General features: G+C 37.3%; 1 protein-coding gene across 2 annotated transcripts in view; it reads right to left on the bottom strand.

Moving 5' to 3' along the window:
• CFAP70 (cilia and flagella associated protein 70) overlaps window positions 1–13724 on the bottom strand; it is an 83440-nt gene that overhangs the window by 44117 nt on the left and 25599 nt on the right. For both annotated transcript variants that reach the window (XM_005910082.2, XM_070364547.1), the window contains exons 10-12: window positions 9893–10027; window positions 940–1110; window positions 675–755 (exon numbers count right to left, since the gene is read on the bottom strand). In XM_005910082.2, coding sequence (XP_005910144.2) covers window positions 675–755; window positions 940–1110; window positions 9893–10027 — 387 coding nt within the window. The remainder of the gene's footprint in view (window positions 1–674; window positions 756–939; window positions 1111–9892; window positions 10028–13724) is intronic.

The following is a 13724-nucleotide window of genomic DNA, read 5'->3' as shown; positions in this document are numbered from 1 at the left end:
CTGCCAGGCTCCTCTGTCCATGGGATTCTCCAGGCAAGAATACTGGAGTGGGTTGTCATTTCTCTATATCATACACTGAATTAATTGACATACCCTGAGTTCTGCTACCTTCTTGTGTCTTGACTCAAGTTATTCTCTGATCCTGAAATTCTTCTCCTTCCGTCTCCATTTGGCAGAGGGTTCTCTTTATCTTTCACTACTTGGCTTGGATGCCACCCCTTCCTGAAGACTTCTGAGGCTGCCTCCTCTGACTCCTGAGCCCACACAGCGCTTTCGTTAGTGCCTCTGCTACAGCAGTCATCAAGGGTCTGTCTCACAGTTAGTTACATACCAGTCTGTTTTGCCCACCAGAGTGTTGAGTGTCCTGACAGCATATGAATAAATGCTGTACATGATGTATCTCTACATCCCTAATAGGGCTTAATAAGCATAATTAACGAGACATAATTTTTTAATGCTAGGAAGGACCTTGAAATTAATCTGTTATCCACTCATTTTAGAGTCTCAACAAGACAAAGACATGACCTTACTCAAGGTCATAAGCTAGTCATGGCAAATATGGGATGGTTACTCAGAAAATGAATTTTCCTGAGCATTTTCCACTATATGATACAATCTGCTTAGTAAAGGACTGATGGATTCAAACTTAATTTTCTAACTCTTCATGCAGTTACCTGTCCTTCTGGATTGTTGCAAAGGGAGGGTTCCATTTCCAAAGGAGTATCTGAGCTCTGAGATTTTATACTAGGTGCTTGCTGAAACAAAATAAGCACACATCAAAAATTCAATTCTTACATGGTCTCCACAACAGCAGGAGCAAGGACCATTATGTTGCATCAAAATGTCAATTAAAATGAAGCAATTCATCAAAACAGAAATCAATGCAAGCCTCTGGAAAGTAACAAAACCAGCAAAATCATCAACTTCTCAACAACCTACCACATCCCCAGGCCTAGGCTTTCCTTCCATATCCTTTTCTTTGACTGTTTTATCCTCTTTCAGGTTCTTAGAAACAACTGGTTTAGACACTGGAGAATTAATTCCGCCTACTTTATTATTCTGAATCAAATTATGGCCAGTATCCCGGAACAAGCTAAATAAACACTTGGTCTGAAAAGAAACAAACAAAAAATGTAATTACTCACAGGCAAATGAAACAAACTTAAAAAAAAAACAACTTTATATTGTTCTTATTGAGTTTTTAAAAATTTTACAATGTTGTGTTGGTTTCTGCCATATAACAACACAAATTAGCCATAATTATATACATGCCCCTTCCCTCCTTAGTCTCCTTCCTTCCCCCATCCCACCCCTCCAGGTCATCACGAGCACCAGACTAGGCTCCCTGTCCTACACAGCAACTTTTCACCAGCTATCCCTCCTACACCGGATGGCGTGTATATGCTGATGCTGCTGCTGCTGCTGCCAAGTCACTTCCGTCGTGTCTGACTCTGTGCGACCCCGTAGGCTACTGTCTCCATTTCTCCCACTCCCTCCCTCCCCTGTGTTCACAAGACCATTCTCTACATCTGTGTCTCTTTTCCTTCCCTGCTGTTCATCAATATTATTTTTCTAGATTCCATATATATACATTAATACAGTATATTGTTTTTCTCTTTCTAATTTCACTATGTATAAGGGTGGAGGAACTTCTGAGCACATTATTCTTTAACATCATTTAGTTTTCCAGATAATTTTAGTATAGTACAATCAGAGATAAATAGAAGCAAAAAAGCTTAATTGCCTTGCCATATGGGTTGAACTGATAAAACCATTCATAGAAAATTAGCTGCCTACCCTAGTTTTTAAACTAGGGTTTGAAATTTAAGAGAAATTTCAAACTCACTTGTTTTGGTTTCTCATAACTTGGTACCAGAAAGTGTTTAAACTTTGACACATAGTTTCAGATTAACTTTAAGCGATAGAATTTATTTCTGTACAGGAAATATTATCTATCTAAAAACTACTGGCTTATCACTTATAGTTGGAAGAATAGTACAAGTTTAAAGTAACACTATGCAAGGGGAAATTCAAACTATAGATAAATAACGAGAAAAAAATCTAAAAATAATCTTTATAATTAAACAACAAGGATGAATCTAAATGTAATTTATGATAAATGAAAGAAATAAGACTGCCCTCCCCCCAAAAAGTGGGGAGGAGCGGACAGAGGAGGGAGAGAAGGGTAACAGATGAGGATAATGGATATTTTCAGTTCATGATTGTGGTAACAGTTTCACATATGCAAACCTACATTACAAGTTTTACATTGTACACTTTAGATATATGCAATTTATATGTCAGCTATACCTTAATAAACCTGCTAAAAAATAGTATGGCAATATTAAAGAGAAATTATGAATACTAAATACTATTCACAACCCTGCCACCTCTACCATAATTGCTGTATTTCATATATTCTAAGATGCAGATTTTTCCAAATGTTAACATCTGGAAGAGAACATTTCATGTAAGAGGTATTACACAACATGCAGTCATTTATGTCTCCTTTCACTCAGCATAATGTTTTTGAGGCTTATCCATGTTACAGCATGTATCAGTAGTTCATTCCTTTTTAAAAACAGCTTTGTTGTTCTGTTGTCCATACAATTTACCCATTTAAAGTACAGTCAAAATTCCATGATTTGGGGGAGAAAAAAATCTGCTTTCCAGGTCTAAACAGCATCTTCCTATGAGAATCTGTTTTTCTGCTTGGTTGAAACAGAATGAAGCATTTACAATTTTGGATCTTTTCTGTTTAGGCTAGGGGGATGGTACTAAAGACTGCTAGCCCATGAATATTAAAAATGGAATTCACTGGGCAACATCTAAGCAAGCTTCAGAATGGAGCAGACGATCAATAAAGGCGAAATAAGGTTCTGTTTCAGCAGCAAGTCCAAAAGAGACAAGGAAATGAATTCTTCCAGTTTTGCTCTGGAAAAATAAAATTCAATGATTTTGGCATATTACATTAATTGTAGTTCATTCCTTTTTATTGTTAAATAGTATTCCCTAGTATTCCTTGGAAGGAAAGTTATGACCAACCTAGACAGCATGTTAAAAAGCAGAGACATTACTTTGTCAACAAAGGTCCATCTAGTCAAGGCTATGGTTTTTCCAGCAGTCATGTATGGATGTTGAGAGTTGGACTACACAGAAAGCTGAGTGCCGAAGAATTGATGCTTTTGAACTGTTGTGTTAGAGAAGACTCGTGAGAGTCCCTTGGACTGCAAAGGGATCCAACCAGTCCATCCTAAGGGAGATCAGTCCTGGGTGTTCGTTGGAAGGACTGATGCTGAAGCTGAAACAACAATACTTTGGCCACCTGATGCGAAGAGCTGACTCACTGGAAAAGAACCTGATGCTGGGAAAGATCAAGGGCAGGAGAAGGGGATGACAGAGGATGAGATGGTTGGATGGCATCACCGACTTGATGGACATGAGTTTGGGTAGGCTCCGGGAGTTGTTGATGGACAGGGAGGCCTGTCGTGCTGCAATCCATGGGGTCTCAAAGAGTCGGACATGACTGAGCGACTGAACTGAACTGATTCCCTAGTATAGATGTGCCATAATTTGCTTATTGATTCACTAGTTGTGGGCATTTGGACTGCTGTGACTTTTTAGCTATTATGAATAATGCTATCAACATCCATATACATGTCTTTATGTAAAAGCGAGTTTTCAGTTCTCTTGGTAGGTTCCTAGGAATGATTTACTGGGTTGTATGGTAAGTTTGGAAAGATCCCTAGGAGAAGGGAATGGCTACCCACTCCAGTATTCTTGCTTAGAGAATTCCATGGACAGATCATGGGGTTGCAAAAAGATAGAACATGACTGAGTGACTTTCACTTCACTTCACATGGTAAATTTGGGGAATCCCAGGTGGCTCAGCAGTAAAGAATCTGCCTGCAGTACAGGAGATATGGGTTCAATCCCTGGGTTGGGAAGATCCCCTGGAAGAGGAAATGGCAACCCACTCCAGTGTTCTTGCTAGGAAAATCCCATGGACAAAGGAGACTGGTGGGCTACAGTCCATAGGGGTGCAAAGACATGACTGAGCACACACACATACACACATATGGTAAGTTTAATATAGATTATGGTTATATTTAATGCAGATTTTCTATATTAAAGTAATTTTGTTTATTAAATTATTAATTATAAACAATTAATTATTAAACATAAATTAATTATGTTTAACAAAAATTTTCTAAATAGTTGTTCTACCAAGTATTAAGAGTAGAATATTGAAATTTCTAAATGTTAACTGCCAAACTGCCTATTACCTCTTTCAATTCTGTTGAGTTTGGCTTCATGCATAATGAGGTTCTGTTGTTAGTATATATGTATATACATTTATTATTTACACATGTATTATATATAATAATCTATAATTTATAAATCTCATCTTCCTGATTAATTGACATGCCACACTATATCTGTAATAATATTATTCATCTTGAAGTCTATTTTATCTGATATAAATATAGCCACTTAGCTCTGTTTCTATTTGCATAGTTTATCTTTTCCATCCTTTTACTTCAACTTATGTGTCTTTGAATCAAAACGTATTTGTTGTAGGTAGCATATCATTGAATCTTGATTTTCTATTGAAATATAGTTGATTTACAGTTTTAAGTTTCAGGTATACAGAAAAGTGACTCAGTTACATATATCTTTCAGATTATCTTACATTATAGGTTACTACAAGTTATTGAAAACAATTCCTTGTGTTCTGAAGTAAATCCTTATTGCTTATCTATTTTATGTACAGTAGTTTGTTAATTTCATACTCCTAATTTATCCCTCCCCTCACTTTCTTTCCCCTTTGGTAAACACAAGTTTATTTTCTAAATCTGAGTAGGTTTATGTTTTGTATATGAATTCATTTGTATTATTTTTTAGATTCCACACATAAGTGATATCATATATTTGATTTCTCAAATCCCAACATTTTTTAAAAATCCAGTCTCATAACCTCTTTCTTTTCATTGGTGTATTTAGACTACTCACATGTGTTATTAAAATATTTACATTTATATTTGACATTTTGCTATTTGTGTTCTATATATCTTGTCTTTTTTGCTCCTCTGTTCCTCCTTTAAGTGCCTTCTTTTAATATTAAATACATATATATATATATACTTTTATGCATGTGTATGGTGAGTGAGTGAGTACTAAGTCGCTCAGTCATGTCCAACTCTTTACGACCCTACTGACTGTAGCCCGCCAGGCTCCTCTCTGTCCATGGGATTCTCCAGGCAAGAATACTGGAGTGGGTTGCCATGCCCTCCTCTAGGGGATCTTTCCATGTGTATGGTACCTACACACATACTTTTTTTAGTGGTTGCTTTAGAGATCACAGTATGCATCTGAACTAATCACAATCTATTGCACATTGAGCCTAACTTAATTCTTGTAAAAATAGAAACTTTATTGTACTACAGCTCCATTCTATTCTCCATCCTTTATGCTACTATTATCGTATATAAGTTATATCTATGTAATGCTTTCAAAATGTGGTGCTAGAGAAGACGTTTGAAAGTCCCATGGACAGTAAGGAGATTAAACAAGTCAATCCTAAAGGAAATCAACCCTGAATATTCATTGGAAGGACTGATGCTGAAGATGAAGCTCCAATACATTGGCCACCTGATGTGAAGAGCTGATTCATTGGAAAAGACCCTGATTCTGGGAAAGATTGAAGGCAAAAAGAGAAGGGGATGACAGAGGGTGAGATGGTTGGATGGCATCACTGACTCAATGGACATGAGTTTGAGCAAATTCCAGGAGAGAGTAAAGGACAGGGAAGCCAGGCATGCTACAGTCCATGGGGTCGTAAAGAGTCAGACACAACTGAGTGACTTTCACTTTCAGAGTAAAGGGAGGAGGAGGTGGTTTAGAAGCAGATGTTGGCAAGAATGCCTCAAACTCCACAGTTTTTCATGCATTAATACTTCTCAGTTTGTTGATATCTTTGGTCAATTTCCAGAGTGCTGAAATGGCATTTTGTCAATGGGTTGAGCTTTATAGTTGCTTCTAGGGGGAGAAAATACTTTGACTGCCTTGTCACTCAGACATAGCCAGAAGTGATTCAAGTATTTTTCATATATTTAAAAAATTATGATTATGTATTTATAAAAAGTTGTGATCACAGTGGATGTAGTTTTACATCCTTTTTCATTTAACAGACTATCACATGTATCTGTTCAAGTTTTTTAAGTTTTTCCTAAGAATAATTTGAATAATCTTCTTCACATGCATATAATAAAAGTAATAAATAAAAATGTCTGTGTGTCAACTGTATCTCTAGTGCTTTACATATTTTATCTCTTTTAATATGTAAAACAATGATAGGAAACAAGTACTGTCTCCATTTTACTAATGCATAAAGTTGAGAGAAATTTAGTTACTTGCCCAGAGTCAGTAAATAGCAGCTAGTCTGGAAGTTCCAGAATTCAATCTAGAAACTGCCTGACATCAAAGCCTATAACCTTTTGATTATGATATTCTGTTTCCCTCAGATTCACCCAAAACACCTTGAAACGACTGGTAGGATAAAGTAGTTTATATTTTAGGAATAATAGTCATCGTTCTGATACATACTCAAACATTTTCCCTGATTTTTTAGGTACATTGTAATTTGGTTTGTGATGGTTTCTTCTATGTATAGAAGATTTTTATTTTTTGGCAATCTAAATCTTTTATCGGAGAAGGCAGTGGCACCCCACTCCAGTACTCTTGCCTGGAGAATCCCAGGGACGGGGAGCCTATGGGGTTGCACAGAGTCGGACATGACTGAAGCGACTTAGCAGCAGCAGCAGCAGCATGCTATATGCAAAATTTTTGCTTTCTTTTTTGCATTTAATTATCTACAAAGCATTAATGTTTATCTTTTAAAAAATTTTTATTTCCTAAGTATATATACTTCATTACTTTTTTTTCTTGCTGCACTGGGTCTTCACTTTTGTACTGGGCTTTATCTAATTGTGGAGCATGGGGGCTGCTCTCTAGTTGAGGGGCCAAGCTTTGCATTATGGTGGCTTCTCTTGTTGCAGAGCCCAGGCTCTAGGCAAGTAGGCTTCAGCAGTTGTGATGCACAGACTTAGTTTCCCTGCAGTATACGAGACCTTCCCGAACCAAGGATTGAACCTGTGTCCCGTGTTGCAAGGTGGATTCTTTAACCACTGGACCACCAGGGAAGCCATGATGCTTACCTTTTTAATGGGTGCAAGTTCCACCATTTTTATTTACAAAAATCTATTAATCCATCCTGTATTATTAGACATTTAATCTTAAGTTTAGTTTTGCTATTATTGATCCCCAAAAGTTTTCATGAATATAAGGGCTTTGATCCTATTATTTATTTCAGACACATCCCTATAAACCTGACTTCTGATTCAAAGGATACTTATACAGAGTTTATTACTCATTTGGTTTTCAAATAGAGATGATGGGTCTTTCATGACTCTATTATTGAGTAATAGCTGTCCTAATGATGATGAAATAGTAATGTGTTTTTATTATTATTGATTTTTATAAAGGTGCACTTTCTCCTAAGAAGCAACATGATAAAACTGATTTTTCTCTTAAATAAATAATTTTAATTTTAACATCTGAAAATTGCAAGAACCATATTATAGCTCATTAATCAGTATATGGATTTAAATTTTCGCATACTGAACACAATAGACTTCTTGCATTATTCTAAAGATTTTGTATCCAACTTTATTGAGGTAAATTGAAATATAGGCTTACTTTAGAGATACTGCAGGTTGGTTCCAGACTACATCAATAAAGCAAATATTGCAGTAAAGCAAGACATGGATTTTTTGGTTTCTCAATGCAAATAAAAGCTATGTTTACACTATACTGTAATCTATTAAGTGTAAAATAGCAATGTCTCAAAAACCAATGTACAGATCTTAATTTAAAAATACTTCTTCACTTAAAAAAAGGCCAAAATGATTAGATTAGGAACAACACAGATCACTATAACAAATAAAACAATAATGTTTGAAATACTGTGAGAATTAACAAAACGTGAGAGAGAGACACAAAGTGAGCAAATGCGGCTGAAAAATATCACCCACAGACTTGCTCATCTCAGGGTTACTACCAACCTTCAATTTGTAAAAAGAAAATACAACATCTGTGAAGAATGATAAAGCAAAGTACCATAAAATAAGGTATGCCTATAAAATCATCTGGACCAGTGATGACAAACAGGATTTAACTTATGCTGCTGCTGCTGCTAAGTCACTTCAGTCGTGTCCGACTCTGTGTGACCCCATAGATGGCAGCCCACCAGGCTCCCCCATCCCTGGGATTCTCCAGGCCAGAACACTGGAGTGGGTTGCCATTTCCTTCTCCAATGCATGAAAGTGAAAAGTGAAAGTGAAGTCCCTCAGTCGTGTCCGACCCTCAGTGACCCCATGGACTGCAGCCCACCAGGCTCCTCCATCCATGGGATTTTCCAGGCAGGAGTACTGGAGTGGGGTGCCATTGCCTTCTCTGAACTTATGCTTAAATTCTGATTTTAGTGGAGATGTTTTAGAATACTGTGTTGACAAAGATTCTACGTCCTTATCTGGACTCAAAAGGATGGGTTCAAAAGGAAAGAATATTCTGATTGATATGAGGCTTCCCAGTGGCTCAGTGGGTAAAGAATCTGCCTGCCAATGCAAGAGACACAGGAGACGTGGTTCGATTCCTGGGTTTGGAAGATCCCCTGGAGCAGGACAAGGCAAACCATTCCAGTATTCTTGCCTGGAGAAGCCCATGAACTGAGAAGCCTGGTGAGCTACAGTCCAAAGGGTACCAAAGAGTCAGATCTGACTGAGTGACTACACACGCACTCATGCCTGTATCAGTTCAGTTCAGTCGCTTAGTCGTGTCCAACTCTTTGAGACCTCATGGATTGTAGCATGCCAGGCCTCCCTGTCCATCAACAACTCCCAGAGTTCACCCAAACCCATGTCCATTCAGTCGGTGATGCCATCTAACCATCTCATCCTCTGTTGTCCCCTTCTGCCCTCAGTCTTTCCCAGCATTAGGGTCTTTTCAGATGAGTTAGCTCTTCCCATCCGGTGGCCAAAGTACTGGAGTTTCAGCTTCAGCATCAGTCCTTCCAATGAACACCCAGGACTGATCTCCTTTAGGATGGACTGGCTGAATCTCCTTGCAGTGCCAGGGACTCTCAAGGGTCTTCTCCAACACCACAGTTCAAAAGCATCAGTTCTTCGGCACTAAGCTTTCTTTATAGTCCAACTCTCATATCCATACATGACCACTGGAAAAACCATAGCCTAAATGGACCTTTGTTGGCAAAGTAATGTCTCTGCTTTTCAATATAAACTACATATTTAAAGTATATGATTTCATCAGTCAGAATAACCAATATTCTCATCATCTCTAAATTTTTTCTCATATTTCTTTTGTAATCCATTCTTCCCTCTATCCCTGTTCCCAAGCAACCACTGATTTGCTTTCTACTTTCTGATAACTGTATTTCATTGGCATCATACAGTATGCACTCTCTTTTGTCTGGTTTCTTTCATTTATCATAATACATTTGAGATTCATCCATGTTGCATGTTTAATAGTTCATTCCTTTTTATTGCCAAATAGTATTCCATTGTATGGTTATACCACATAATTTGTTTTTCTGAATACCTGTTGATAGAAATTTGGGTTGTTTCCAGTTTGGGGCTTTTTGTTATCCTAAAGTTTTTAAGATTCAAGGGCAAAAGACTTCAAGGCTCTATATTTAACATCCCAGTGTATCAATTGTTTTCAAATATCAACTGCAAAGATGTGTGTGCTAAAGATATAAGTAAACACATATATAAGAATAAATTAGGATGATAACTTTTATACTAATTTTTCTTACCTTTTCATAGACTGTACTATCTAGGTAAGGGTAAACATGAAAAGCTCCCCGAATCTTCTTTACACCTGGATACAGCAATGGCACCATATTAACATAAGCCACACCATGAAATGAAAACTGACCTTCATCATCAGTCTAAAGGAATAAAAACAGATAGCTGTTAGTGTTACAGAGTAATGTACCATAAGGTCTGGAGCTCTGACTGAGCAGAGCAAAGACCTGACTTTAGGAACTAGCTATGCTACTTGATTTGAGCCAGTTATATAGACATTTTGGGTCTCTGCTTATTTATTTATAAGTGGGTTTAATAATACCATGATCACTGAGATAATATATATTAACAGTGTTAATTAACAGTAAAGATAGTAGTTTGATCAGCAAATACTCTAATAATGTATATTCAACCAAAGAGTCAATTTCTCCATGTTGCTTTTTAGGAAAAAATGTAACTTTGCAATAATAGCAAATGAAGCAACTGACAAACAACTAATCTCAAAAATATACAAGCAACTCCTACAGCTCAATTCCAGAAAAATAAAAGACCCAATCAAAAAATGGGCCAAAGAACTAAATAGACATTTCTCCAAAGAAGACATACAGATGGCTAACACACACATGAAAAGATGCTCAACATCACTCATTATCAGAGAAATGCAAATCAAAACCACTATGAGATACCATTTCACGCCAGTCAGAATGGCTGCGATCCAAAAGTCTACAAGCAATAAATGCTGGAGAGGGTGTGGAGAAAAGGGAATCCTCTTACACTGTTGGTGGGAATGCAAACGAGTACAGCCACTATGGAGAACAGTGTGGAGATTCCTTAAAAAACTGGAAATAGAATTGCCTTATGATCCAGCAATCCCACTGCTGGGCATACACACTGAGGAAACCAGAAGGGAAAGAGACACGTGTACCCCAATGTTCATCACAGCACTGTTTACAATAGCCAGGACATGGAAGCAACCTAGATGTCCATCAGCAGTTGAATGGATAAGAAAGCTATGGTACATATACACAATGGAGTATTACTCAGCCATTAAAAAGAATACATTTGAATCAGTTCTAATGAGACGGATGAAACTGGAGCCTATTATACAGAGTGAAGTAAGCCAGAAAGAAAAACACCAATACAGTATACTAAGGCATATATATGGAATTTAGAAAGATGGTAACGATAACCCTGTATACGAGACAGCAAAAGAGACACTGATGTATAGAATAGTCTTTTGGACTCTGTGGGAGAAGGAAAGGGTGGGATGATTTGGGAGAATGGCACTGAAACATGTATAATATCATATATGAAACGAGTCTCCAGTCCAGGTTCGATGCACGATACTGGATGCTTGGGGCTGGGGCACTGGGACGACCCAGAGGGATGGTATGGGGAGGGAGGAGGGAGGAGGGTTCAGGATGGGGAACACATGTATACCTGTGGTGGATTCATTTTGATATATGGCAGAACCAATACAATATTGTAAAGTTAAAAAACAAAATAAAATATTAAAAAAAAAAAATAAAAAAAATGAAATTTTGCAAAAAAACAACAATAACAAAAGCTTAACAGAAATCAGACTGTGGCCTTAGCTTTAGTTCACAGGTTCACGTAAATGAAAAGAGCCTTACAAATCATCTGGACCAGTGATGACAAACAGGATTTAACTTGTGCTTAAATTCTGATATCAGTGGAGGTGTTTTAGAATACTGTGTTGACAAAGATTCGACGTCCTTATCTGGATTCAAAAGGAAAGAATATTTTGATTGATCAGTAATATCTGCCATGGATGAAGGTGGATGAATGACAGTCTGTCATCATGTATTTGTCAACCCTAACCTCATCTACATTCTCATTACAAAGATGAAGAACATGTCAGTAAATATATGTTAACACAATTTTTAATGGTTGTATGGTTTGCCATAGAAAACATTTACAAGGAAAAAATCAATTAAATGAAGGAAAACACATTTAATTTCTACAAGGTTAAAAGTAATCTCTTTGATTTTGCTGATTATAACAATACCAAAGGACTTCCCTGGTGGTACAATGGATAAAAACCCACCTGCCAATGCAGGGGACATGGATTTGATCCCTGGTCCAGGAAGATCCCACATGCCATGGAGCAATTAAGCCCATGAGCCACAACTATTGAGCCCGTGTACTGCAGCTACTGAACCCCGTACACCTAGAGCCTGTACTTTGCAATGAGAAGCCCACAACTACAGAGTCGCCCCCACTCACCACAACTAGAGAAAGCCCTTGCTCAGCAATGAATATGCAGCATAACCAAAAAAAAAAAGAAAACAAGACAAAAACAATAATCAGAAATTAGACTTAAAGTCCTGTCTTCATATGATAGCATTATGTTGTTTTAGAAATCATATCCCTGATGAATATAAATTTCAAAATCCTCAACAAAATATCAGGAAACTAAATTCAACAATACATTAAAAGAATTGTACACTATGACCAACTGGGATTTAATACAGGGATATATGAATGGGTTCAGTTCAGTTCAGTTGCTCAGTCGTGTCCAACTCTTTGTGACCCCATGGACTGCAGCAAGCTAGACTTCCCTCTCTATCACTAACTCCTGGAGCTTTATATTCACAAATCAATCAATGCAATATACTACATTAACAAACTGAAGAATAAAAATCATATTTGCAAACTAGATGCAGAAAAAGCATTTGATAAAATTCAACATCCATTTATGATTAAAAACCCTCAAGAAAGTGGGTATAGAGGAAATGCATCTCAACATCATATAGGCCATATATGAGAAATCCAAAGCCAACATCATCCTCAAATGTAAGAAGCTGAAAGTATTTCCTCTGAGATCAAGAACAAGACAAGGATGCTCACTCTTACCACTTTTATTCAGCATAGTATTAGAAGTCTTAGGCACAGCACTTAGAAAACAAAAAGAAAAAAAAAAGGAATCCAAATTGGAAAGGAAGAAGTAATAAAGCTGCCACTGTTTGCAGACATGGTATTGTATATAGAAAATCCTAAAGATGCCTCCCCAAACTACTAGAACTAATAAATGAATTCAATAAATTTTCAGGATATAAAATCAATATCAGAAATCCACTGTATTTCTACATACTAACAATGAATTATCAGAAAGAAGAATTAAGAAAACACTCCCATTTAAAAATGCATCAAAAAGAATAAAATATCTAGAAATAAATATAAGTAAGGTAGCAAAAGACTCGTACTCTGAAAAGTACAAGATACTAAGGAAAGAAACTGAAGATGACACAAACAAATGTAAAAATATACCATGCTTATGGATTAAAAGAATTAATATTGTTAAAATACTACTCTCCAGGCACTAAAGATTCAATGCAATTCCTATCAAAATATCAAGGGCATTTTTCACAGAACTAAAACAAATAATTCTAAAATTTGCCAAAAAGGAGGCTCTAAAGGCTCTAAAAGGAGCCACAAAAGACTCTGAATAACCAAAACAATCTCAACAAAGAAGAACAAAGCTGAAGATATCATGCTCCCTGATTTCAACTATACTACAAAGCTAGAGTCGGAGAAGGCAATGGCACCCCACTCCAGTACTCTTGCCCGGAAAATCCCATGGACGGAGGAGCCTGGTAGGCCGCAGTCCACGAGGTTGCTGAGGGTCGGACACGACTGAGCGACTTCACTTTCACTTTTCACTTTCATGCACTGGAGAAGGAAATGGCAACCCACTCCACCGTTCTTGCCTGGAGAATCCCAAGGACGGGGGACCCTGGTGGCTGCCATCTATGGGGTTGCACAGAGTCGGACCCGACTGAAGCGACTTAGCAGCAGCAGCAGCAGCACAAAGCTAGG

The sequence above is a fragment of the Bos mutus genome, chromosome 28 (assembly GCF_027580195.1).
Source record: "Bos mutus isolate GX-2022 chromosome 28, NWIPB_WYAK_1.1, whole genome shotgun sequence".
NCBI lineage: Eukaryota > Metazoa > Chordata > Mammalia > Artiodactyla > Bovidae > Bos > Bos mutus.
This window is presented reverse-complemented; position numbering and strand designations above follow the sequence as displayed.